This window comes from Podarcis bocagei (assembly GCF_964188305.1).
Source record: "Podarcis bocagei genome assembly, chromosome: 18".
In the NCBI taxonomy this organism is placed as follows: Eukaryota; Metazoa; Chordata; class Lepidosauria; order Squamata; family Lacertidae; genus Podarcis; species Podarcis bocagei.
In genome coordinates, this window is record NC_138144.1 from 7,415,662 (window position 1) to 7,443,297 (window position 27,636).

Sequence of the window (27,636 nt, forward strand, 5' to 3'; positions counted from 1 at the left end):
CCTCCTGAGCTTTCTTGATATCACAGCTTTCTGACATCTAGGGCGCTGTTTGTTAAGTGGGGTTTGCCACATGGATGTGGCAGCTGGTGGGTGGGGAGTAAGGGTGGTTAATACCTCGTTTTGGTGGGGAGGGTGATGAGAACGCGGGTGCTGAGAAGGGGAAGCTCTTTGGTAGAGCGGCCAGAGCTGTAATGTTCAATATTTACTCAGCTCTGCCTATTCTTCCTTCTCTGGGCACCTCCTGGAAGAGTTACTCAGTGAGTTTTCGCGAGTTTGTGGCCGATCCCTACCGCAAGGCTTGGCCTATCCAGCTCTAATCAGCTGCAGCTAGCAGGGCTTCTGGGGAAGGCTGACCTAGTCCACTGGCTGTCCTAGCCCACCTGGTCCAGACTTGAGACCCACTTCTGACTCACAATCTGCAACATAGGTAAAGGTAAAGGGACCCCTGACCATTAGGTCCAGTCGTGACTGACTCTGGGGTTGCGGCACTCATCTCGCTTTATTGGCCGAGGGAGCCGGCGTACAGCTTCCGGGTCATGTGGCCAGCAGGACTAAGCCGCTTCTGGCGAACCAGAGCAGCGCATGGAAACGCTGTTTACCTTCCTGCCAGAGTGGTACCTATTTATCTACTTGCACTTTGACGTGCTTTCGAACTGCTAGGTTGGCAGGAGCAGGGACCGAGCAACGGGAGCTCACCCCGTCGCGGGGATTCGAACCGCCGACCTTCTGATCGGCAAGTCCTAGGCTCTGTGGTTTAACCCACAGCGCCACCCGTGGCCCTGCAACATAGAATCTGCAACATAGAATTGGAAGGGATCCTGAGGGTCATCCAGTCCAACCCCCTGTGATGCAGGAATATGCAGCTGTCTCAAACGCGGATCAAACCTGCAGCCGTGGCATTATCAGCAGCACTCTCTAACCAAATCCAGGCTGAGGCCCACTTTTCCACATGCTCACTTTTGACTTCTACTTAATAGCTGCTGCTGCTTCTTTGGCAATCACTCATAGCCAAATGGCGTTTATTGACCTGACCAAGGCCTTTGACACTGTAAATCGTACTGCCCTGTCGACTGTCCTCCTGAAAATCGGACAATTTTGTGAACATCCTTTGGCTCCTCCGCAGTAATACGATGGCAACAATTGCGGGTAACAAGGGCTTTCAAAGTGAATCATTCATGGTGGGATCAGGTGTTAACATATCCCTGTTTATCGCCCCGACTTAACAGCAGCAATAAGGCACATTACTAATCTTAGGGTGGCAGTGCACAGTGTTGCCTTAGCTTTAGGTAAAGGGTAAAGGGACCCCTGACCATTAGGTCCAGCTGTGACCGACTCTGGGGTTGCGGCGCTCATCTTGCTTTATTGGCCGAGGGAGCCGGCGTACAGCTTCCGGGTCATGTGGCCAGCATGACTGAGCCGCTTCTGGTGAACCAGAGCAGCGCACAGAAACGCCATTTACCTTCCTGCTGGAGCGGTACCTATTTATCTACTTGCACTTTGAGGTGCTTTTGAACTGCTAGGTTGGCAGGAGCAGGGACCGAGCAACAGGAGCTCACCCTGTCGCTGGGATTCAAACCGCTGACCTTCTAATCGGCAAGTCCTAGGCTCTGGTTTAACCCACAGCACCACCCGCGTCCCTTGCGTTAGCTTTACTAATGGAAAAACAGCGAGGAACTTCCCCTGACTCAACCCTGTTTTGAGTTTTGAGTGGGGATTGTGTCCCTGCAGCCACTGGGCCTCCCAGGTACAGAGTTCTGCATTTTAATCCCCAGCATGTTTCCATTCTGAGAGAAGTCTAGAAACCCATAGAGGCAGACTAGAAAGTGAACACGCATTTTCCCTCACCATAATTGATTTCCATCGGAGCCCCGGTGTAAAAACAACAAAACATCTAGCATGGAATACAAAATAAGTTATAGTGGGAAAGCTCAGTTCCGTCGGGGGCTTTGTTCAAAGAGGCAAGTTCCTGTCGTTTCTGTGAAAACTCCATTGAAAAAGATCGCTTATTTCTAAGTTGGGAGACAGTTCAGAAGGCTTGGCGTTCTTTTTGCATCAAATCCATAAAATTGTATTCCCCCCACTCCACAAGTGCACATAGAAATTTGCCTTCCATGTCTCCAGTGTTCATGCAACATTCATAAATGGCCGGCCACATTTAATACTTGTGAAAGCTTGCACCAACATTCCTGTAATAAAGAGAACGAGTCTGTAGAAGGTTGCCAGCCTATTGCAAATCCCCTTCCCATTAGCAAATTGGATGTAGAACAGCAGTGTATACAAACTTCTGCTCTTTAAATAATGGGTTTATTTTGCATCAAATTTTGTTAATGGACAGGAAAGTATTTTGTCAAAGGCCTGGAAACGATGCCTTATGAGGAACGGCTAAGGGAGCTGGGCATGTTTAGCCTGGAGAAGAGGAGGTTAAGGGGTGATATGATAGCCATGTTCAAATATATAAAAGGAGGTCACATAGAGGAGGGAGAAAGGTTGTTTTCTGCTGCTCCAGAGAAGCGGACACGGAGCAATGGATCCAAACTACAAGAAAGAAGATTCCACCTAAACCTTAGGAAGAACTTCCTGACAGTAAGAGCTGTTTGACAGTGGAATTTGCTGCCAAGGAGTGTGGTGGAGTCTCCTACTTTGGAGGTCTTTAAGCAGAGGCTTGACAACCATATGTCAGGAGTGCTCTGATGGTGTTTCCTGCTTGGCAGGGGGTTGGACTCGATGGCCCTTGTGGTCTCTTCCAACTCTATGATTCTATGATTCTATTTTAAATGGTGGGCTGGGTGTGTTTTTTGTTTTGTTTTTTGAGTCACTAAGACAAGTAAGACAGCGAAGCTTTCCTGGTGGCTAGAATTGCCCTTGTGTTGATGTTCAGTGGTGTGTAGTGGAAGGGGAATAATTCATAAATTGTACATGCCGCTCGACTGTAAAAAGAATAAGATTTTTAAAAAAGAGTTGCAAGGGACACCAAAGGGTCATTTAGTCCAACCCCCTGCAATGCCAGAGTCCTGCTCACAGCCATCAAACCACCAACCTTCTGGTTAACAGCTGGATGCACTAACCCATTGCTTCATTTTGGGTTGACTATGGCCTGAGCTCAGTGGCAGTAGGACACATGCTTGGCATGCAGAAGTTCCCAGGTTCTGTCCTCAGTGTCTCTAGGGAGGGCTAAGGACTGCCCCATACCTGAAACCCTGGAGACCTGCTGCCTGTCAGTGGAGAGGTAACATTGAGCCAAAGGCCTGCCTCAGGGTAAATTTATCAAAATGATGAGGACTAGACGCTTGCGTTCTTTTTAAAAGGAGGGCATGCTTGCTTGGCATACGGAAAGTGCCAGTTTCAGTCTCCTATAAAGGTAAAGGGACCCCTGACAATTAGGTCCAGTCGTGACTGACTCTGGGGTTGCGGTCCTTATCTTGCTTTACTGGCCGAGGGAGCCGACGTACAGCTTCCGGGTCATGTGGCCCGCATCACTAAGCCGCTTCTGGCGAACCAGAGCAGCACACGGAAACGCCGTTTACCTTCCCGCTGGAGTGGTACCTATTTATCTACTTGCACTTTGACGTGCTTTCTAACTGCTCGGTTGGCAGGAGCAGGGACCGAGCAAAGGGAGCTCACCCCGTCATGGGGATTCGAACCGCCCACCTTCTGATTGGCAAGCCCAAGAGGCTCAGTGGTTTAGACCACAGCGCCACCTGCGTCCCACTCAGTCTCCTATAGTCAATGGCAATTGAGGAGGGGTCGTCGCTCCCCGAAGACCAGATGCAAGGGAGGGCAGGATTCCTATCCCCCTTTAACAGATGTGCAGAGTGGGCTGGAGGCAGTTCCAGCCAAGCTGCATCTTGCCATGAAGGTTTTCTTCTTGTTGTTGTTGAGTCGCTTAGTCGTGTCCGCCTCTTCGTGGCCCCCTGGAGCAGAGCACGCCAGGCCCTCCTGTCTTCCACTGCTTCCCGCAGTTTGGTCAAACTCATGCTGGTAGCTTCCAGAACAGTCTCCAGCCATCTGGTCCTCCATCGTCCCCTTCTCCTTGTGCCCTCCATCTTTCCCAACATCAGGGTCTTTCCCAGGGAGTCTTCTCTTCTCATGAGGTGGCCAAAGTCTTGGAGCCTCAGCTTCAGGATCTGTCCTTCCAGTGAGCACTCAGGGCTGATTTCCTTACGAATGGAGAGGTTCGATCTTCTTGCAGTCCATGGGACTCTCAAGAGTCTCCTCCAGCACCAGAATTCAAAAGCATCCATTCTTTGGCGATCAACCTTCTTTATGGTCCAGTTCTCACTTCCATACATCACTACTGGGAAAACCAGAGCTTTAACTATATGGACCTTCGTTGGCAAGGTCATGTCTCTACTTTTCTTCTTACAAAGCTCTTAATGGCTGAGGGACGTTGGGAGCTGCTTTCAGCCCGGGGTGGGGTGGGGGGACACACATGCCAAGAGTGGTGGGGGTGGGTGGGCAGAGAGAGGCAGAAGTGGGCGAGGCAACAGGTGCCCGTTTTACATCTGGGTAGGAGGCTAGTTTCTGCACCTCCCCAGGGAAACAAGATGAGTTTTCGGAGTTTGGAGTCCAGGCAGGCAAAAGTTCTCCAGGAGAGTGCAGGGTGCAGACTTGTGAGGGGGCAGATCTTGGGCACACGCCATTGTCAATGGCTAAGCTGCTGTGACGTCACGGAGGGATCGGGGATCCCTGACCCTGCAGATCAGGGACAGAGCAGGATCCGGAAGCGTCTCCAGGCTGCATAGTAAAGGTAAAGGGACCCCTGACCATTAGGTCCAGTTGTGACCGACTCTGGGGTTGTGCGATCATCTCGCTCTATAGGCCGAGGGAACCAGCATTTGTCCACAGACCGCTTCTGCGTCATGTGGCCAGCATGACTAAGCCGCTTCTGGCGAACCAGAGCAGCGCACGGAAACGCCGTTTACCTTCCCGCTGGAGCGGTACCTATTTATCTACTTGCACTCTGAGGTGCTTTCGAACTGCTAGGTTGGCAGGAGCTGGGGCGGAGCAACAGGAGCTCACCCCGTCGTGGGGATTTGAACCCACAGCGCCACCCGTGTCCCCCAGGCTGCATACTGGAGAGTAAACCCACCCACAGTAGGCAGCTGACCACTTCCTCGGACACGGGGGCCACTCGCCTTCAGTGCCTCCCTCTTGCCAGGATGCGGACAAGCATAGGAGCCAACTTCTAGGGCCGAGGTCCCTTTGCCCCCCCCCAATAAAATATTTAAGGGGGCTTCCCCCCCATTAATGAGCATTGCAATTCAAATGGTGTGCGTGCACTACATCTTGTGATCCATTATGTGTGGGGGGGGGACTTACCTCCGCCCCCAATATTTTATTAAAGTAGGCAGGTACCCCTGGATTCCAGCTTTGGTACGATGGCGTTTCCCTTCTCCAGGGGAAAGTTTCTGGTAGATCTTCGACAAGGCTGGTGATATAAATAAAAAAAATAAAAATATAAGCTTCTACCCAGAACAAACTTAGCTGGTCTCTAAGGTGCTACTGGATAATTTTTTTTAATTTTTAATTTCGACTGCGTCAGACCAACACGGCTACCTACCTGAAACTCTAGATTCTAGAAGGCTGGCGATGCGAAACCTGGGAGGAGAGGTATAAAATTGTGTGGCCTCGAGGTGGCGCCAGGGCACAGGGTTTGACTCACCCACCAACTGTACTAACATCCAAGGCCTCGCGATGATTCTAGTCCACAATCTATCTATCTATCTATCTATCTATCTATCTATCTATCATCTATCTATCTATCTATCTATCATCTTTCTTTCTTTCTTTCTTTCTTTCTTTCTTTCTTTCTTTCTTTCTTTCTTTCTTTCTTCGCAACCTGACAAAATGTAGAAATAGGAGCAGGTTCAAAACTTTGGGAAAAGGAACAAATGGTTATCTTACACAGCTGACGGAAGGAAATTCTTAGTTTCACCCTTGGTGAACAATTAACCAATATATTTTTTTTTCTCTCTCTCTCTCCTACCCAGGGATTTCCCTGTCTACTGAACAGTGGTTCAACTTGAAGGCAGTCATTCTTACAAATCGGCGCAGCTACCCAGAAATTCTAAGAGACAAGCTACTTTGAAAAATCACTTTGAGATTTGCTCTGGTAGTGTGGGTGTGAGAGAGGGATGACACAAAACGCGGTTGTGGTTAGCAAATAAATATAACCGCTACTGAGATTGTGTGTGTGCGTGTGTGTGCATGTGCTTGCGGTTCTTTGGAAACAAATCCCGGAAAATAATCACCCTAGGAGGATTTAACAAATGCAAAGAGGCGTTTTGCTAAAAATAAATGTGACTAGTAACCAATAAATGGCTGTTATTGACTTCACAATCCCCACTTCAGAGAACTGGTGGCCCATCGAGATTTTGCTAGACTCCAGCTCCCGTCAGCCCCTGTCAGCCTGGCTGGTGGTCAGGGATGATGGGAACGGTAGTCTAACAACATTTGGACGGCAACACATCGCCTTGACCCTTTATGTGCGTCTAAAAGTATTTATAACAGAACCTCCGAGGGTAAAGGCAGTCTATTTTGGCAGCTGATGGGGGAGCAAGAAAGCGTGGCGGAGTGTGTGTGTGTGTGTGTGTGTGTCTGTCTACTTTAAGGAACAGGTTCCTGGCTGAATTGCATCCTTTGTTTAATTCAACAAAGCGGTTCTTCAAAATCACCAAACACCTTGTTGCATCCTTTATTGCCCTCCCCGGTTCGTTGGGTTAATATTTGCCTTTGCATCCCTGCCTAGTTTGGGACATAACCCCCCCCCCGTCCTCACCCCCCCCCCGCACCACACTTCCAAGCTCCCAGTCCCGCTCCCAGTAGCACCCCGCTTTTACGCTCCCCGAAACCCCCCCGTGCACTTCCCCGGAACGGCCAGGCGGTGTCGCTGCCCAGCAGCTGCTTTTTGTGGTCCTGATGCTGCGCTCGGCAGCATCCTTTTCCCTCCTCCAGTGGCATCTTGCGCGCCGCCGCCGCCGCCTCCTTCCTTCTCGCAGCATCCTCCACTGCGCAGCCCGCGCTGGGGGCTCGGGGGATGGCCAGACTGCCGGCGAGCGAGCCCAGGCGGAAGGCGCAATCCCAGCAACCGCCCCGCGCCTCCCCCATGAGCAGCGGCGGCGGCAGCGGCAGCGGCGGCAGCATCTCTGAGCCCGAGGGCATGAAGGACCTAGATGCTATCAAGCTCTTTGTGGGGCAGATCCCCCGGAACCTGGAGGAGAAGGACCTCAAGCCCCTCTTCGAGCAGTTCGGGCAGATCTACGAGCTGACGGTGCTGAAGGACCGATACACTGGCATGCACAAAGGTGCGCCCTTGTGTTTTTAATCCATCCTTTTCTCTCTCTCCTTCTGCTTCCTTCTGTTCTCCGCTCGCCTTTCCTCTTCGCTCCTCTCCCTCGCGCATCCTACTCCCCCCCCCCCGCCTAATCCATCCTCCTCAACCTTTTCTTCCCTTTCTACCAATCTATCCATCCCCCCCCCCCAATTACATTCTCCATCCTGTCATTTTAATCCATCCGATCACTTTCTCCCACCTTGCATGCAATATTTTCCTCCCTCCCTTAAAATAATAATCTTCATTCTATCTGGGCGGGCGGGTGAAGCGGGGGCGGGAAGCGTCTTGCTCACCGTCTCACCCTTAGCTCTCCACATCAAGCCTGTTTCTCTCTCTCCCCCCCCCCCTATTTTTTTTGCTGCTGCTCTATAAACCCCTTATATAGTTGTGTTTTATTCCATCTGCTCTTTAATGCCGCCACCCCCCTGCAGGCTCTCTCTTTCTCATTCTGCTCCATTAACCCCCTCCATCCCTTTCACCATCGCTGCCCCCCCCCCCAATTTCCCTCCCCTTAACCCATCACCAGATCAGCTTTCAAGAGCATCTCACTCTGTTCCCAGGCCCACCGCTAGCCCGAGCTTCAAGGCTGGTGCTGCCATCCTCTCACCTTGCCTTGCCTGGACACCTGTGTGTCCCACCTCCTTGCAGGTTAAACTGGGGTGGGGGGGGGAGGTGCTAATTCAGGGGCCTTGGAGCCTATATGGCTTGCCTCCCCCCATCTCCTCTTCATTGCTTCCTGGTCTCTCCAGAACCCATTCCCAGACACCTCCCCATTTCTCTTCCCACACCCTCCATCCAAACCTCACCCACCACCAGCACCACCACCCCGTCCTAAAAAAAAGCCCATTTTCATATCATTTATGGTGTGTTTCTACCCTGCAGGGACCTTCCCCCAGCTCCACCCCCCTCTTTCCTCTACTCCCTTTTCATTTTCTGGAAAAAAAGGCTTTTGACAGGGACACTGGGGTGTGGGGCACGACTATATATATATATATATATATATATATATATATATATATATATGCATGCTATGCTAACCAAAATGGCTCTTGACCGCTATCTCTGAGGCTAGACCCTAAAAGCTGCCTGCAATTGCTCCTCAGTGTTTAAACTTCCAGACGAAAGGTCTTGAATGCCTTTAACATTTCATGGGACATTGGCAGATGCAAACCCATAGTGTGTGTGTGAGAGAGGGGAGGGCTGTGTGTGTGTTTGTGTGTTATAGTGTGTGTTATATGTGCTTGAAAACAATCCCCCCCGAAAAAAAAGGAATCGGGATGGGGCTACGTGTGGACAGCACAGTCAGCGGCGAATCCTGGCCTGTTGCTGCCTTGCGATGTACGGAAACGGCAATGTTTTGTTGCAGATAGTTGAAGGCCTGTGTGCCTAAGCTGGCCCTTATCTCAGGTGGACCCTCCAAGCACGGTTGGAATCATCCCTGACCCTTGACTATCCCATGGGGAGGCTGGGGGGGAGCTAGGGGGAATCGGAGACCAGCGGCAACCTCTGCAAAGCGGCAGGTTCCCCGCCCCAAACTTTCCAGGGGTGAGACTGAATCGCCTTGTTGGTTTGTGTGTTACTTTCAAGAGGCACGTGGCCTTGTGCCTGCACCTGCCTGTGGCTGATTTTTGCGTGACGCGCTTTGCGGCGGGCTTAAGTCGGACTGGAAGGGCTTCCGGAAACCACAGGAAAGGAGTGAGGTCTTGTGGTCAAATCTTGTGGGTTTTGCACTGGGCATTGTGAGAACAGGATACTAGTCTTGAGAGCCTCAAGGTCCATAAATAGCAACACCCTAGTGGTCCCGGGCCCTAAGGAAGTTAGATTAGCCTCAACCAGAGCCAGGGCCTTTTCAGCACTGGCTCCGGCCTGGTGGAACGCTCTGTCTCATGACACCAGGGCCCTGCAGGATCTGATTTCTTTCCACAGGTCTGTAAGACAAAGTTGTTCCGCCTGGCCTTTGGCTTGGAGCCAATTTAATTCCCTCCCCCTCTTTTTTCTTTTCCTTTCTCCTCCTGCGATGAGGCTACATTTTAATATTTTAATGTTTCAATATTTTAATGTTGTATTTTAATTTTGTTTTTAAGTTGTAATCATTCAACTTGTTTTTATTATTGCTTGTTAGCCGCTCTGAGCCCGGCCTTGGCTGGGGAGGGCGGGGTATAAATAAAAATTATTATTATTGTTAAAATAAAAAAATTCCTTCCTGTAGCACCTTAAAGACCAACTAAGTTAGTTCTTGGTATGAGCTTTCGTGTGCATGCACACTTCTTCAGATACACTGAAACAGAAGTTGCCAGATCCTTCTATATAGTGAGAAGGTGGGGAGGGGTATTACTCAGAAGGGTGGTGGGAATGGGAGATTGGCAGATAGCTGAGATGAGCCTGTTGACGACTCTTAACGACTGTAATAGGTCTTACAGGAAAAGGCAAGGGGTGAGAAGGTGAGAAATGGCTTAGTCATGTATAATGAGATAAGAATCCAATGTCTCTGTTCAGACCAGGTCTCTCCATGGTTTTAAGTTTGGTAATGAGTTGCAATTCAGCAGCTTCTCTTTCCAGTCTATTTCTGAAATTCCTTTGTAGTAAAACAGCTACTTTGAGATCTTGTATAGAATGTCCTGGGAGATTGAAGTGTTCTCCTACTGGTTTCTCTGTTTTGTGATTCTTGATGTCAGATTTATGTCCGTTTATTCTTTGGCGTAAGGTTTGGCCTGTTTGTCCAATATAGAGAGCTGAAGGACACTGTTGGCATTTGATGGCATACACAATGTTAGGCGATGAGCAATTGAATAGTCCCGAGATGGTATGTGTGATGTTGTTGGGGCCAGTAATGGTGTTGTCCGGGTGTATGTGGCAGCAAAGTTGGCATCTGGGTTTATTGCAGGCTCTGGTGCCAGTGTCCGTGTTAAGTCTGGTTGTAGTATTATTGTTGGTTAGGAGTTGTTTACGATTGGGTGGCTGTCTGTAGGCAATGAAAGGTCTTCCTCCCAGAGCTTGAGAAAGAGAACTGTCATTGTCCAGGAGAGGTTGTAGATATCTGATGATGCGTTGAACTGTTTTAACTTGGGAGCTGTATGTGATGACTAGAGGTGTTCTGTTATTTTCTTTTTTGGGTCTGTCTTGCAGCAAGTTCTCTCTGGGTATCAGTCTGGCTCTGTTTATCTGTTGTCTAACTTCATCTGCTGGGTATTTTAGTTCCTTTACAATGACTGGCAGCAGCTCTCCAGGGTGCCTGGGCAGGGGTCTTATTTCAGCCCTACCTGGAGACACTTGGGATCGAAACTGGGACCTTTTACATGCAAAAAACCTGGCGGTTCTTCCCCTAATAATAATATAAACTTCCAGTCCTTTTGATGCAGCAGAAACCCTCAAAACAGTGGGAGCTGCTTTGTACTGAGTCATCCCATTGGTCCATCTAGCTTGGCCAGCAGCATCTCTGTGGAGTTTCAAAGGGAGCCCTGCCTGGTGATGTTGAGAGTTGGACCCGCAAAGCAAACAGGTGCCTTGCCACTGAACTGAACCCCCTTCTCCTTCCCTCCTGGGAGGAAACACGGAATTATTTAGCTGGCATTGTATGTGGAGGGACGATTGGAACATGCCGTTTGGTGGAAGGAGAACGTCTCCTGTTCTCTGTTGCACACGAGAATGTCTAATGGGCTCAAGAGTCCAGAGGGTAGATTTTGGTTGCATGCTTGGAAGGAATGACTCAATGGCGGTTTTGGCTGGCCATGGGGAGGAACGACTTTGGCAGGAGGAGTTTGATGATGGAGCCGGTGACCCAATGGAGTGGGTGGTCTCTCGCTCATGAAGAGGTCTTCAGGTGGGGGGCTAGACAGCCACTGGTTGGGGGTTCTCAACATTATTACGGTGGTCCCTTGGTTCTCAAACTTAATCCGTTCCGGAAGTCTGTTCCAAAACCAAAGTGTTCCAAAACCGAGGTGCGCTTTCCCATAGAAAGTAATGCAAAACGGATTAATCCGTTCCAGGCTTTTAAAAACAACCCCTAAAACAGCAATTTGACATGAATTTTACTATCAAACGAGACCATTGATCCATAAAATGAAAGCAATAAACAATGTACTGTACTGTAAAATAAATAAGACAGTATTGTAGATGATGTGTATAAAAAAAATTCTTACCTGCACTGATGTTAGTCATTGTTTGGATGGGGGGCTTTCATCCATTTCCGCAGTCACCAATCAATCAATCAATCAATCAGTCAGTCAGTAGCTGAACTGGGTTCCACACAGTCACAAAAACAATTTAACTGAAAAAGCCTCAAAAACAAAAACGCAAAATAAATAGCAAAAACAAAAGCGCCAAACTTAATCCATTCTGGAAGTCTGTTTGACTTCCAAAATGTTCGAAAACCAAGGTGCAGCTTCTGATTGGTGCAGGAGCCTCGAAAACAATAGCCGACGGCCGTATTGGATGTTCAGCTTCCGAAAAACACTCGAAAACTGGAACACTTACTTCCGGGTTTTCGATGTTTGAGAACCAAGGCACCACTGTATGATGATGATGATGATGATGATGATGTCTCAAGTTGCGTGGGGAACACAATTGTTTGATTCTGCGACCTCACTGGGAGCCCTGAGAGGATCCTACTGAAGAAGAAACATAGAGTCTTTTTCATCCAGGGACAAACCTTCTATGAAACTAAAGAAGCTTAAGGTTGAGGGCCGCACACTGCTTTAAAAAAATTGCTTTTAAAAAATGCATCATGCACATATATGACATTTCCCTAAATTGCACCCCCACAGAAGCATGGAAGGGACCACGGGGGTCATCTACTCCAACTTTCAGCAATGCAGGAATATTTTGCTCAAACCCTTGAGTTCTCTTTCTCTACCAACTGAGCAGACCTCGAAAACTACAAGGCAGAGGGAATTTTTATTGTCTCCAGTGGTTTTGGCATGTGAGATAATCCAGTACAACAATTTTAATCAAAATCTGAGATGTGGTAGCTAATTATTAGAATCATAGAATCCTAGAGTTGGAAGAGACCACAAGGGCCATCGAGTCCAACCCCCTGCCAAGCAGGAAACACCATCAGAGCACTCCTGACATATGGTTGTCAAGCCTCTGCTTAAAGACCTCCAAAGGAGGAGACTCCACCACACTCCTTGGCAGCAAATTCCACTGTCAAACAGCTCTTACTGTCAGGAAGTTCTTCCTAATGTTTAGGTGGAATCTTCTTTCTTGTAGTTTGGATCCATTGCTCCGTGTCCGCTTCTCTGGAGCAGCAGAAAACAACCTTTCTCCCTCCTCTATGTGACATCCTTTTATATATTTGAACATGGCTATCACATCACCCCTTAACCTCCTCTTCTCCAGGCTAAACATGCCCAGCTCCCTTAGCCGTTCCTCATAAGGCATCATTTCCAGGCCTTTGACCATTTTGGTTGCCCTCCTCTGGACACGTTCCAGTTTGTCAGTGTCCTTCTTGAACTGTGGTGCCCAGAACTGGACACAGTGCTCCAGGTGAGGTCTGACCAGAGCAGAATACAGTGGCACTATTACTTCCCTTGATCTAGATGCTATACTCCTATTGATGCAGCCCAGAATTGCATTGGCTTTTTTAGCTGCCGCGTCACACTGTTGGCTCATGTCAAGTTTGTGGTCAACCAAGACTCCTAGATCCTTTTCACATGTACTGCTCTCAAGCCAGGTGTCCCCCATCTTGTATTTGTGCCTCTCATTTTTTTTGCCCAAGTGCAATACTTTACATTTCTCCCTGTTAAAATTCATCTTGTTTGTTTTGGCCCAGTTCTCTAATCTGTCAAGGTCGTTTTGAAGTGTGATCCTGTCCTCTGGGGTGCTAGCCACCCCTCCCAGTTTGTTATTTTTTAAATAAAAAAGTGGCAATGTGTTGTGGAGCAAACCCACCAAAGAGGATAGCAGTTGTCACCTAGACTTTGTTGTTGGCTGCATGGAGGTTCCCATGACCATTCAAGCTTCAGGGTACCCCAAAAATGTAGGTCTGCCACTATCTCCATCTCCTATGTCAGGGATGGGGAACCTTTGACCCGGCCCCAATGTTGATGGTCTACAACTCTCCATCTTACTGGACGTTGGCCAAGCTGGCTGCTGGGACTTGGGCTCCCAAAACATCCAGAGCTCTGCAGGAACCCCATCTCTCTGCTTTCTCAGGATCCGATGAATTTGTGGAAGACAAGGTCATTGATGGCTCTGCTGTGGCTCTACGGTTGGAGGCAGCGATGCTGTGGAAGGCCAGTTGCTAGACACAGCAAGAGGGGAGAGTTAATGTTGCGGGAGCAGCTGGTTGGCCACTGTGAGAACGAGATGGGCTACTAGTCTGATCCAAAAGGCTCTTTTTATGGGCTTAGGCTCTCCATTCTATAGAGTCGATTGCATTCTGCGTAAACAGGTAATTGTATTAAAATGCACACTTCTTCTTTGGCGATCCCTCATAGCCGAGTAAGATTGTCTTCCATGAACACGGTCTTAACAGTGAATCCATAAGTGACTGTGGAGGCCAATTCTGGATCCACACATCCTTCCACAGTGGGAACATAGGTTTCCGGACAGGAGTTGATCCCTGCGAGGGTTTGCCAAACGTGCCTTCCTCTTAGCACACTTCTCCCTTTTGTCTTGAGTTCTAATGTCTTCAAAGCCCATGACACCTTTGGTAAAGGCTGTTCTCCAACTGGAGCGCTTGCAGGCCAATGTTTGCCAGTTGTCGATGTTTATACTACAGTGGTACCTCGGGTTACATACGCTTCAGGTTACATACGCTTCAGGTTACACACTCCGCTAACCCAGAAATAGTGCTTCAGGTTAAGAACTTTGCTTCAGGATAAGAACTCCGGCGGCGTGGCAGCAGCAGGAGGCCCCATTAGCTAAAGTGGTGCTTCAGGTTAAGAACAGTTTCAGGTTAAGAACGGACCTCCGGAACAAATTAAGTACTTAACCTGAGGTACCACTGTACATTTTTTAAGATTTGCCTTGAGAGAGTCTTTGAACCTCTTTTGTTGACCACCAGCATTACGCTTTCCATGTTTAAGTTCGGAATAGAGGAGTTGCTTTGGCAGACAATAATCAGGCATCCGAACAACATGGCCAGTCCAACAAAGTTGATGCTGAAGAATCATTGCTTCAACACTTGTGATCTTTGCTTCTTCTAGTACGTTGGCATTAGTTCGCCTGTCTTCCAAAGTGATATGTAAAAAAACACACACATTCCTACAATGTCTTCACCAGCCTTAGCCACCTGCATTTCCAAACAAGCATTGCTTGAAAAGACTAGCGAGCAGAGACAAATAATCCAGGTTTTAAAATTGCAAATGAGGGCTGAAAAGGCGATTGACCCTTGTTCGGAGGCAGTCTTGATAACATCTTCCAGGTGTTTGCTGCTCTCCGGTTTCCAAGAGCCACAAGCAGCTGGCCAGGGATGATGGGAACTTCATGTGGCAACATCTGGAGAGTCTCTTGCAAAGCAATCCTGTGGAGTATATGTCTTGGTGGTTTCTGAGAAATGGCATGTGTCTCTGTGTGAGAGAGAGAGATAAAGAGGAGTTATCCATGCGCACAGCAGCTTCAGAGAATCTCGCCTTATAGGCATTTAATCCACATAATCCATCCAGAACTATATGCATTAAAAAAACAACAACATTCGTAGGGTGTTTTTGCAAAGCGACTTAAGCAAAGAGCGTGAGCCTCTCCCCAAAAGAGCTTTCAGTATGTGCTGTGCCAGAGGGATGGCTACAGGGTCGGAGGCAGAGACGATGATGGTCATAGGATCACAGAAGTGTAGAGCTGGGTGGGAACCCATGGGCCATCTAGCCCAACCCACTGCAACAAGGATATATTTTTATTTCCTGCCTCCACCCTAAGGTCCCAGCAATTAAAACGCAAAATCAAAAACAGCCTAAAACAATTTACCGTATTTTTTGCTCTATAAGACTCACTTTTTCCCTCCTAAAAGGTAAGGGGAAATGTGTGTGCGTCTTATGGAGCGTATGCAGGCTGCGCAGCTATCCCAGAAGCCAGAACAGCAAGAGGGATCGCTGCTTTCACTGCGCAGCGATCCCTCTTGATGTTCTGGCTTCTGAGATTCAGAAATTTCCCCCCCTTGTTTTCCTCCTCCGGAAACTGGTGCGTCTGGTGCGTCTTATAGAGCGAAAAATACGGTACAATCCGAGCTTAGCATCCAAGGGGGTCTGTAGGGAAGGAGGCGGTCTCCTTGGGAATTTGGGGCCTGAGTCATTCAGGGCTTTAAATACTACTGTGAGAACTTTGAATTGGGCCCAAAAATGAACTGACATTTCTCCTCCCCCCCCCAATTTTTTTTAAAATAAACAAACAAACATACATCCTAATTGTAATTAAACCAATCTTGGTAACATTGTTGAGTGACTTCCTCAAATCCCCCTGGTTGAATTTCATTATATATCATTCTATATCCCCCCCCCAAAATAATATTTATTATTTTCAGTAGATAAACATAGTAAAGAAAGAAAAGATTAACAATAATAAAGACAAACAAAAAAGAAAAGAAAAAGAGAAAAAAGAAAAAAGATACATACAGCATATTACCACTTAATTAATTAAAATTACCGTATTTTTCGCTCTATAACACGCACCCGACCATAACACGCACGTAGTTTTTAGAGGAGGAAAATCTGTAGGCATGCCACCCATAGGCATTCCCTCCATAACACGCACAGACATTTCCCCTTACTTTCTAGGAGGAAAAAAGTGAGTGTTATGGTGTAAAAAATACAGTAAGTACCATCCATCTTCATAAACATAGTATCTGACTGGTTTCTCTTCAGATCGTATAAATCTTTCGCCTCATTATATATCATTTTAACAGTTTTCCAAAATCTATCTTCTCAAAGAAAAATTATCTCGATCACTTAACATCTTTCATTCCTTCTATTCTGGCTTTAAACATCTTAATTCCTATCCTTAACATATTTAAATCCTAGGCCAATCTTGTATGAACTGAATCTCGTATGAAATGAACTGGCATTCCTCTTGGCACACTTCCGGGTCGGAGGAGCACTGGAAATAGCTTGTGCGCATGTGCACGGGCCTCCTCCGACCCGGATGTGCACCGGAAATAACACTTGCGCATGCGCAAATAACGCTTGTGCATGTGCACAAGCTATTTCCGGTGCTCCTCCGGCCCGGAAGTGGGCAGCCGTGCAGCGCACCACCAGTAAGAGCGGGCGGCGGGGGTTGCTGAGGGCCGGATAAACGAGTCCCTCGGGCCTTAGCCGGCCCACGGGTATCCGTTTGGGGACCCCTGCCCTAAGGACTTCCTGCTTAGACTACTGCAATGCTTTGCGTGGGGCTGCCCTTGAAGGCTGTCTCCAGTGCACAGTTGGAGTCAGCCATGTTTCTGAATAAGTCTCTGGATACCACAGGAGGGGAAAGTGGCTCTTCTACTCAGATACGTGGGGATCCAGGGCACAGTCCTTCAATGGCTGCGCTCATTTCTCTCTGGTCGGGGACAGAGGGTGGCGCTTGGGGGGGAATTGTCATCACGCCACTCCTTGGTGTGTGGAGTGCCTCAGGGTGCGATTCTCTCCCCGATGCTTTTCAACATCTTTATGCGCCCCCTCGCCCAGCTTGTCCGGAGTTTTGGGCTGGGCTGCTATCAGTATGCTGATGACACCCAACTCTATCTGTTGATGGATGGCCATCCTGACTCGGCCCCAGACACACTGATCAGATGCTTGGAAGCTGTGGCTGGATGGTTACGTGGGAGCCGGTTGAAGTTAAATCCTTCGAAGACAGAGGTCCTCTGGCTGGGGCGGGACGATATGGGATGGGGGGGGGCAACTCCCATCTCTTGCAGGGGTGCAATTAGTGCCAGCACCGTCCGTTAAGAGTTTCGGTGTAATCCTTGACGCCTCCCTTTCCATGGAGGCGCAGATTGCAGCTATAACAAAGGCGGCATTTTTCCATCTCCGCCAAGCTAAGCAGTTGGCTCCTTACCTCTCTCACCCTGACCTAGCCACTGTGATCCACGCAACGGTCACCTCCAGACTGGATTATTGTAACTCGCTCTACGTGGGGCTGCCCTTGAGACTGACCGAGAAACTCCAGCGGGTGCAGAATGCCGCGGAGAGACTCCTTACGGGGTCCTCGCTGCAAGATCACATTCACCCAGTGCTATACCAGCTGCACTGGCTCCCAGTGGAGTATAGGATCAGGTTTAAGGTGCTGGTTTTAACCTTTAAAGCCCCATACGGTCTAGGACCCTCATACCTACAGGACCGCCTCTCCTGGTATGTCCCACGGAGGACCTTACGGTCTTCAAACAAAAACATCTTGGAGGTCCCGGGCCACAGGGAGGTTAGACTGGCCTCGACCAGAGTCAGGGCCTTTTCAGCTGTGGCCCCGATCTGGTGGAACGCTCTGTCACAAGAGACTAGGGCCCTGCGGGACTTGACATCTTTCCGCAGGGCCTGCAAGACGGAGCTGTTCCACCAGGTCTTTGGCCAAGGCACAGTCTGACCCCCTCCTTCTGTAATCCTCATAGCACTCTAGCCCAATGGTTGCCATTAATTTGATTCTGAATTGATTCTAGAATGAATTTTAATTAATTAACTGTGCGATTTTATGTACACTGCTATTTTTACCTGTTGTTAGCCGCTCTTAGCCCTGTTTTGGCTAGGGAGGGCGGGATACAAATAAAATTATTATTATTATAATTATTATTATCTGGATTCCTAGGTTCTTAGGGGTATTTGGCCGCTGTGAGAATGGGATACTGGGTCTTTGCAGAACGTGGTTGGTGAGAAGGGCAGCCTGGTGGGAGAACATGCCTTGTGTTACCGTATTTTTCGCTCCATAAGACGCACCTGGCCGTAAGAAGCACCTAGTTTTTAGAGGAGGAAAACAAGAAAAAAAATATTCTGAACGAAACAGTGGATGTATGATTTTTGTGGTTCATGCTGTGACCACAGACATGTGATTTGATGGTGAGTTTGGGGTAGCCCAGTGCAAAAATCCTGAGGATCCATGTGGATCCATGCTTTGTAACCACGTATTTGCGCCATTGCACCCCCAGGAAACAGTGGGTGCGTGGTTTTTTTGGTTCATGCTGTAGCCACGGACATGCTATGTGATCTGACGGTGAATTTCAACACTCCCTTCCCTCTTGTTTGCCTTAGTGTCTTTTCCTTAGCTGGAGCAGTTTTTTGCTCCTCCTTTTCTTCTAATTTCTCTCCTCATTGATTTAGTCTCCTCTCCTTGCAAGTTTGCTGTCTTTACCTCCCCCCTCCCAGGCAGCCTCCTCTATGGCCAGCGTCCCTTATCTCGCTTCCGATCGCTTGCCGATCAGCGGTTTTGTTTCAACACCCTCTTCTCTCTTTCCTTTTAAAAACAAAAGCATGATCTGCTTTCTGCCCCTGGGCAATTCAGCGCCAGGGACCACGCATTCGCTTCATAAGACACACAGACATTTCCCTTACTTTTTAGGAAGAAAAAAGTGTGTCTTATGGAGTGAAAAATACAGTGGTGCCTCGCAAGACGAAAAGAATGCGTTCTGTGATTCTCTTCGTTTAGCGGTTTTTTCGTCTTGCGAAGCAAGCCCATTGACGGATTAGCGGATTAGCGCTATTAGCGCTATTAGCGGCTTTTAGCGGCTTATCTGCTGATCGGATCAGCTGATAAGCGGCTTAGCGGCTTAGAAAAAGGGGGGGAAGGAAAAAAAACCAGCAGGAACTCGCAAGACATTGTCGTCTTGCGAAGCAAGCCCATAGGAGATTCGTTTTGCGAAGCACCTCCAAAACGGAAAACCCTTTTGTCTAGCGGGTTTTCCGTCTTGCGAGGCATTCATCTTGCGGGGCACCACTGTATGGTATGGGACCCAAATATTTTCCCTGTATCCACCGTCTCAGGCCCCATGATAGGCAGGGATGATGATGGGGTCCAGCTGGCTGCTGCCCAGTTGGCATTGACCCATGACAAGGCTTTTTTTGGTGGGTTTTTCTCATTTGGGGAATGCCCTCCCTCGTGAGGTGTTGCGCCATCCCTCGCTATTGGCTTTCAGGAGGAATTTAAGAACATTCCTGTTTAGGGAAGTTTTTAATGTGTGACATTTTAATATATTTTTGATCTTTGTTGGAAGCCATCCAGAGTGGCTGAGGACACCCAGCCAGATGGGCGGGGTACAAATAATAAATTATTATTATTATTATATTATTATATTATCCAGGAGAGAGAAAAGGTGCAGTCCTGGCCTAATGCTGCCACCATCCCTAACTAGGGATGGAAGAATCTATTAATTTTGACTCTTTCCATTTCTTCTCCTCATTTTGCAGCAGTTTGAGATTTAAAAGATTTTATTTTTTTAAAAAGAATCCTCATGAAAATTCATCAGCATTCTAGAGCGGATTTCTCCTAATGAACACATTTCTTAATATGCCGCTTTGACCAGTGCATCCATTTCTGACAAGTGATTTCTCCTTAACACATTTTTGATTTTTTAAATTAATTTTTCAACAAACGTCGCTTTTCCAAAATAGGAGCTATAAAACACTAAAACTTGAATTTCCTCAACATCAGCATGCAGAGTAACTGATTTGAGTGTTAAGCCAACATTACGTACAAAATCATAAATGCAAATAATATACAGTATACTACTCCCTGCGAGGTAGGTTAAGGCTGAGAGGCAGTTGTTCAGGGAGATTTGTGGCTGAGTCGGGATTCGAACCCAGACCTTCACCCTATGCTCTTAACTGTTCACCTGCACTGGCTCATCCCTCTTCCTGACCCAGCCGGGGCTGAGGAGAGCCGGGGTCCTGGCAGCACAAGCTACGGACCTCCCGATCTTTTCCTGTGGAGCCGCTTGCCAAGGGACCAGTGTCTCTGCCGTGGGCTGCCTGCCCGGGCCTGGAGTTGGTTCTGCTGAGGGCAGGGCGCCACGCTACGTGGTGGGTTGAACGTGGCTCAGTTCCGCAGGCACTGGGGGCAGTTGGGGCAAGGAGAAGCGTGAGTAATTTCCCCTCTAGTGAAATCCTCTGCGCGGTTCGTGGCTTTTTCCTCGTTGCTGCTTCACTTTCTCTCCCTCCCTCTCTCGACTTTGGAGCATTTAAAAATGTCGGCACCGCTTCCAGGGAGGGCTAAGTGCACTACAGTGTTGTTGTTGTTGTTTAGGCGTTTAGTCGTATCCGACTCTTCGTGACCCCACGGACCATAGCATGCCAGGCACTCCTGTCTCCCACTGCCTCCCGCAGTTTGGTCAAACTCATGTTCGTAGCTTTGAGAACACTGTCCAACCATCTCATCCTCCGTCGTCCCCTTCTCCTTGTGCCCTCCATCTTTCTCAGCATCAGGGTCTTTTCCAGGGAGTCTTCTCTTCTCCTGAGGTGGCCAAAGTCTTGGAGCCTCAGCTTCAGGATTTGTCCTTCCAGTGAGCACTCAGGGCTGATTTCCTTAGTACAGTGGTACCTCGGGTTAAGAACTTAATTTGTTCCGGAGGTCCGTTCTTAACCTGAAACTGTTCTTAACCTTAACTTTAGCTAATGGGGCCTCCCACTGCCACCGCGCCACCGCCGTGCGATTTCTGTTCTCATCCTGAAGCAAAGTTCTTAACCCGAGGTACTCTTTCTGGGTTAGCGGAGTCTGTAACCTGAAGCGTATGTAACCCGATGTACCACTGTACCGGCTTCCTCAGCCTCGGCCCTCCAGATGTTTTTGGCCTACAACTCCCATGTTCCCTAGCAAGCAGGACCAGTGGTCAGGGATGATGGGAACTGTAGTCTCAAAACATCTGGAGGGCCGAGTTCGAGGAAGCCTGTTGCAGCAGATGACCCTTGATTTAAGCCGAAATGAGGTACGTAGAATACACTGGATCCCTGCCCCTCTCCTTTTCTTTTTCCTTTGGGGTTGCTTGAAGCCTCTCTGCCTGTTTTGCCTGTTCCAGCTGGTGAGTGGGACGCAGGCGCCCAGATGGTGCCAAGCACAGGGAACCGGGAGGAGGAAAAAACCTGTTTCACTCCTCCTGTCTGCAAACTGTCCTTGTTCAGGAAATGGTGAGGATTCAGGGAGGGAGGAACGAGAAGTGTGGATGGAACGGGTGAGGTGGAGATCCTTTCCCCACCGTTTTATTTTATCCCTGAGTTGGAGAAATCGGAAATGGACAGGGTGGCAATGGCTGCTCCCCCCCCAAAAAAAAAAACTTATTATGAGATGTGTTGCAAACCTCTTTGCAGGAGGTTTCTGCAGAATACGGTTTTCAGCGGCCACTAGGCATGCTGCCGGCGGCCTCTTAGTGGTACCTCGGGTTACATACGCTTCAGGTTACAGACTCCGCTAACCCAGAAATAGTGCTTCAGGTTAAGAACTTCAGGATGAGAACAGAAATTGTGCTTCAGCGGCGCGGAGGCAGCAGGAGGCCCCGTAGGCTAAAGTGGTGCTTCAGGTTAAGAACAGTTTCAGGTTAAGTACGGACCTCCGGAACGAATTAAGTACGTAACCTGAGGTACCACTGTAAAAGGTAAAGGTAAAGGGACCCCTGACTGTTAGGTCCAGCAGTGACCGACTCTGGGGTTGCGACACTCATCTTGCTTGTGGCCCATGGGACTTAGGTTGCCAACCCCTGTCTTAAACAATAGCAAACACAGTAAATAAAGAGCTCACTTGTGATATATTGGTGGCTCACTGCTCATTTCTTCTATTTTCCAAAATATATTTTATCTGGAACAATTGCAAACGCAGTAATAAAGACAGCATAAAGGTAAAGGTAAAGGGACCCCTGACCATTAGGTCCAGTCGTGGCCGACTCTGGGGTTGTGGCGCTCATCTCGCTTTACTGGCCGAGGGAGCCGGCGTAAGCTTCCGGGTCATATGGCCAGCAGGACTAAGCCGCTTCTGGCGAACCAGAGCAGCGCACGGAAACGCCGTTTACCTTCCCGCCGGAGCAGTACCTATTTATCTACTTGCACTTTGACGTGCTTTTGAACTGCTAGGTTGGCAGGAGCAGGGACCGAGCAACGGGAGCTCACCCCGTCGCAGGGATTTGAACGTTCTGATCGTCAAGTCCTAGGCTCTGTGGTTTAACCCACAGCGCCACCTGCATCCCTAGAGACTCCTTATACTGCGTTTAAAACCAAAATCGCATTTGGGTAGAAACTGTTTCTCAGGCGGCTAGTCCTAGTCTTTATAACCCTGTACCTTCTTCCAGAGGGAGGGCAGAAGCTAAAAGAGATCATTTCCGGGGTGCGCACAATCCTGCATTTTTCAACTTCAATGGATTTTGTATGGGGACTGATTTGTAAATCCGGGGACTGTCCCCGGGAAAGGGGGACATCTGGTAACCTTAAGCGAGCACCTCAGCGGAACAAAACAAGGTGTGTTCACCTAGGATTCCTTTGGCCTGTCTTGGCTCCACTCCACATTCAGGATCTGGCCCTCTCTTCCTCGTCCTTTTCTGTCTCTTGGGGGAAGGAGTGGCTGGATTCAGAAATACATTCTGTAGATTCCACACATATTATTTCTCCTTCCCTCTCTGCTGAAGGCTAAAAATAATCACAAGAGCGAGATGATGTGTACGGATTTCGCCCCCCTCCCCTTGCCTGCTCCTCTCCCTGTGTGGTTGCAGATGCAAACTTGCGATTAAAAACACACACTGGATCAACCAGCTTGTTTGACGCGCCATGGCTCTGGGGCCCTATTAATTAGAATTAAAAATTTAAACCACTGTGCCGTGGGCGTCTCCGTGGTACAAAGGTTAAATGGAGGGGCCGTGTGCAATGAGTGCAGGCGAGCGCAAGCGCTGCTGCTGTTGTTGGTGAGTTCCAGGACTCGCTCGTGATGTTAGCTGTGGGCAGATAAGCACAGAGCCTCCCGGTGCAACAGTAGTCTACCCTGGTTGCCAGTTGGAGGAGGCAAATGGCAAGGAAGGCCTTTCAAAAAGTGCCAGGGGAGACGGAATTCACATTTTACTGCTGCTTTTTCCTGTTCATTCTGGTTGATGCCCTTGCCTTTTGCAGAAGAGATTGGCATCAATGTCCCAGTGTTATGAGAGAGGAAGAAAACCATTTGTCTGCTTTCTCCATGCCCAGTTCACCTCTTACAGTACTTGCCTTTTCTCTAAGAAGCATAGCTGTCAACTGTCCCTTATTTGGCGGGAAAGTCCCTTATCCCAGCCCTGTGTCCCACTGCTGTCCCTTATTAATGATGTCCCTTAAATTTCCCGGGTTTCAAAGGAAGCAGCTCCTCTCCCTCCCTCCCTGCCGGCCAGGGAGGAGGGAGGCTCCAACTGTGTTGCTTGGCTGCGTTGCTCACCCAATAAGGAGTCTAAGAACGACTGGGGGGTGGAGCTTGCATGCCTTGTGCTGATCAAATCAGCCGCGTTGCCTGGGGACTCGCCTTTGCTCAGCGCTTCCCAGCGGAGAGGTGACGGTGGTTTTCCTTGCTGCGTCCCCTTTGCCGGGTTGCTGCGCTGTGGGAACCACCGCTTGAGGCTTCGTTTGGCTGCTGGCTGGGCTTTCTGCCTTTGGCTGGGAGGGGCTCAGAAGTTGAACATACCTGTGCTTGGAAAATCCCTTATTTTGGCTGCTGGTCCCTTATTTTCGAGGCTGCTGGTCCCTTATTTTCAAATCTGTAAGTTGACAGCTATGCTAAGAAGTCTCAAACACAGCAACCTTTCTTCACAAGTCAACTGCTCCACCCCCTTCATAATTTTGGTTGTCCATTTCTGACTCCACATTATCCTTTCCGAGCGGAGGCTACCAGAACTGTACACAGCAGTCCAAACAGATCTGTGTGATGGTATTGGCAATTTTATTTTAAACCTATTTCCTTTTTTAAAAAAAATTAACTTTATTTGACAGACAGCATTAAATGACACATCATCCCACATCACACCATAATATACTACAGAATACAACAACACACAACTATACACAACTATACAGTATATACATCACCAATCATTACGTTTATCTATTACTACTTTACAGAACAGGGGGGAAAGAAAGAAGAAAAGAAAGAAAATTAACAGAAAATAAAGTTGACTTCCGGTTAAACTCATTGTACTATCACTTATATTGATTGTTTTACACACAGCATCATACTGTTATTTTGTTTTCCTAATTCTTATCCAAAGTACGCGATTATTTATCACATTCGTCTTACAAGAATCAGTCAAAGGTCTGCCAGGAGATTTTTGTCGTCACAGTAATTTTTCAAGTAATCTTTAAATATTTCCCATTCTTTATGTACCTTCTGCGTCGGATATCCTCTGATTCTCCCTGTCATCGTGGCCAACTGTAAATATTCTTTCGTTTTGACCTACCATTCAATTATTGTAGGAGTCCTTTTGCTTTACCAGTTCCTTGCTACCATATTTTAAACCCCTTTCCTAATGATCGCTATTATGGAACTTGCCTTTTTAAATTTTTACAGCTGCTGCACACTGGCCTTGCCTTCCCACAGCTCACCTTGTGTTCTTAAACCCCTTAATCTCCCCACTTGATCCTGTACTTCTCCCACAGGAAATGCGACAAGGTGACAGGATTGCTGTGTGTGCTCTTGCTAAAAAATGTGCATGAAATTGGTGTGTGTGTGTGTGTGTATTTGAGTGGGGCAGAGAAGGGAGTGAGACCCTTTAATGTAACAGCGCATGAAGTACATTTGGTGCATTCATGCGTATAAGCGTACATTCTGCACATACATGTTCACGCGTTTGATACCAGTGCACGCCCTCTCCGTTTCAGGTTGCGCCTTCCTTACGTACTGCGCCCGAGATTCGGCCATCAAAGCTCAGACAGCACTACATGAACAGAAGACACTCCCTGGGGTAAGTCTTAGCTCTTTGGAGTCGCTGTGGGTGTGCTTCAGAGGCTCCTCAACGGAGGTGTATTTCGCTCAGAGAAGCTCAGTTTCACACCTTGCCTTGAAGTGAGAAATCAAATGTCAGTCTGTGCCTTCCAATAAGTGTGTGAATGCTTAAAGGGGCCAGGGGGGAATGTAGGAATGGATTTAGGCACTGGGAGAGGATATATTATTCTGTTATCATCCTTCCTTGCACATGTGAGCGAGATCAGCAGAATACAACCCTTTGCAGCTTAAACGTGGAAGCTAAGACAAGGTTAATTGAACCTTCTAGAAGCAATAATCCAAGATTTTCCCTGGTATTTCCCCCTTTCTCCCCATTAAAAAGAACAACCTCCCTCCCTCCCTCCCTCTCTCTCTCTCTCTCTCTCTCTCTCTCTCTCTCTCTCTCTCTCTCTCACACACACACACACACACGCACTGTTCAGCGAAGAAGTAAAAGTAGTGTTTACTTACATAACCAAGGCCTTGAAGTGGCAGCAGTCCTAGGTGCTAAATCAAGGCAGGTTTATATCTAAGTTAAAAGTAAAGGTAAAGGGACCCCTGACCATTAGGTCCAGTCGTGGCCGACTCTGGGGTTGCGGCGCTCATCTCGCTTTACTGGCCGAGGGAGCCGGCTTACATGACGAAGCCGCTTCTGGTGAACCAGAGCAGCGCACGGAAACGCCGTTTACCTTCCCGCCAGAGCAGTACCTATTCATCTACTTGACTTTGATGTGCTTTCAAACTGCTAGGCTAGCAGGAGCAGGGACCGAACAATGGGAGCTCACCCTGTCACTGGGGATTCGAACCGCCGACCTTCTGATCTGCAAGTCCTAGGCTCTGTGGTTTAACCCACAGTGCCACCCGCATCCCCAACTACCTAAATTGCGAAATCGAAGTTCAATATGGTGTCTGAGCTGCAAAGCTCGGGCATGCACATATGTGATCAGCTTGGAGGCATGATGAAGAAAGAGAGAGATACCCAGGCTGGAAGGAATTATGTGGTGTTATAGCTTCTGGCCAAGGCAGACAAAGGAAGTGACGTCACAGAGTTCTCTGAAGCAAATTTTACAGGAAAGCTCTGTGAGTCTCTGTGAGCCTCAGCCCCTTTATATGCCCATCTGGCAAAGCATGAATTGTTGGTTTGGCTGCAATAAACAGACCTGTGCCCGCACCCCGATGCTGTTGGACTACAACTAAGAGTCTGCCAGCACTAAGCTGAAATCTCCAGTTTCTTGCTTAATTTCCAACCAGTGACATATTTGCTCAAACAGATACGAGGAAGAAAATCCGGTTTAGTTCACATCAGAACAGACACCTTCATAGTTTGCAAACCTATGCAAACCGATATGCTTCCAAATTTACAGTTACAGTGGTGCCTCGGGTTAAGAACTTAATTCGTTCCGGAGGTCCATACTTAACCTGAAACTGTTCTTAACCTGAAGCACCATTTTAGCTAATGGGGCCTCCTGCTGTCACCACGCCGCCGGAGCACGAGTTCTGTTCTCATCCTGAAGCAAAGTTCTTAACCTGAAGCGATATTTCTGGGTTAGCGGAGTCTGTAACCTGAAGCGTATGTAACCTGTACAGGTACCACTGTATCTGAATTCTGCGACAAAGCGCTCCAAGCGAAATAATTGCATCGAAACTGCTTTAAGGGGGAAAGAGGGTATTTAAAAAATGCATACGTTGTTGAAAATAACCTACAAAAAATACACAATATCAGAATAAATTTCGTGCAAAGAAATGTGTGCATTAGGAGAATCACTTGACAAGTTTCCGTGAGGATTTGTTTTTTAAAATGTACAGTTGTACCTTGGATCCCAAACGCCTTGGTACTCGGACGTTTTGGCTCCAAAACGCTGCAAACCCGGACATGAGTGTTCTGGTTTGCAAACGTTGTTTGGAACCTGAACGTCTGGCGCGGCTTCTGATTGGCTGCAGGAGCATCCTGCAGTCAATTGGAAGCCGCGCTTTGGTTTCCGGACGTTTTGGAAGTCGCACGGACTTCTGGAACGGATTCTGTTCGACTTCCGAGATACAACTATATACAGTATAGAAACCTTCTCTGGCACCCAGGGCGGGACACTGAGGGGCAGGGCGAACCGCCTGGTGGCGCATGCGCAACGTCCGTACGGACTACGCATGTGCGGCATCCCGTACGGTTGCCCATAAGGACGGCGCGAGAGAGCAGCAGCCCGTACGGACACCGTGCGAGCGGTGCCCATACTGACTGTGTGCGCCCTCAGACGCTCCACAGCTGGGGGGAGGCAAGGGACATCTTGTCAGCCCCCCTGAGTGGCACCCGGGTCAAACCACCCCCCACTTTGTATGCCCCCGACTGTACAGTGGACGCTCGGGTTGTGAACGTGATCCATGCCGGAGGCACGTTCGCAATCCACAGCGTTCGCAACCCGCAGTACCACGTCTGCGCACGCGTGGGTTGCGATTTGGTGCTTCTGCACATGTGAAATGCGTGATTTAGCACTTCTGCGCATGCA

At 48.5% G+C, this 27,636-nt stretch overlaps 1 protein-coding gene across 3 annotated transcripts in view; it reads left to right on the forward strand.

Moving 5' to 3' along the window:
- Nucleotides 1–6,950: 6,950 nt before the first annotated feature.
- Nucleotides 6,951–27,636, forward strand: part of CELF5 (CUGBP Elav-like family member 5) — a 78,173-nt gene continuing 57,487 nt past the window's right edge. For all 3 annotated transcript variants that reach the window (XR_014003643.1, XM_081177860.1, XM_081177861.1), the window contains exons 1-2: nucleotides 6,951–7,304; nucleotides 25,036–25,118. Coding sequence is in view for 2 of the 3 variants with exons in the window: in XM_081177860.1 (XP_081033986.1) it covers nucleotides 7,037–7,304; nucleotides 25,036–25,118 (351 nt within the window). In the remaining variant the exon portion in view is untranslated. The remainder of the gene's footprint in view (nucleotides 7,305–25,035; nucleotides 25,119–27,636) is intronic.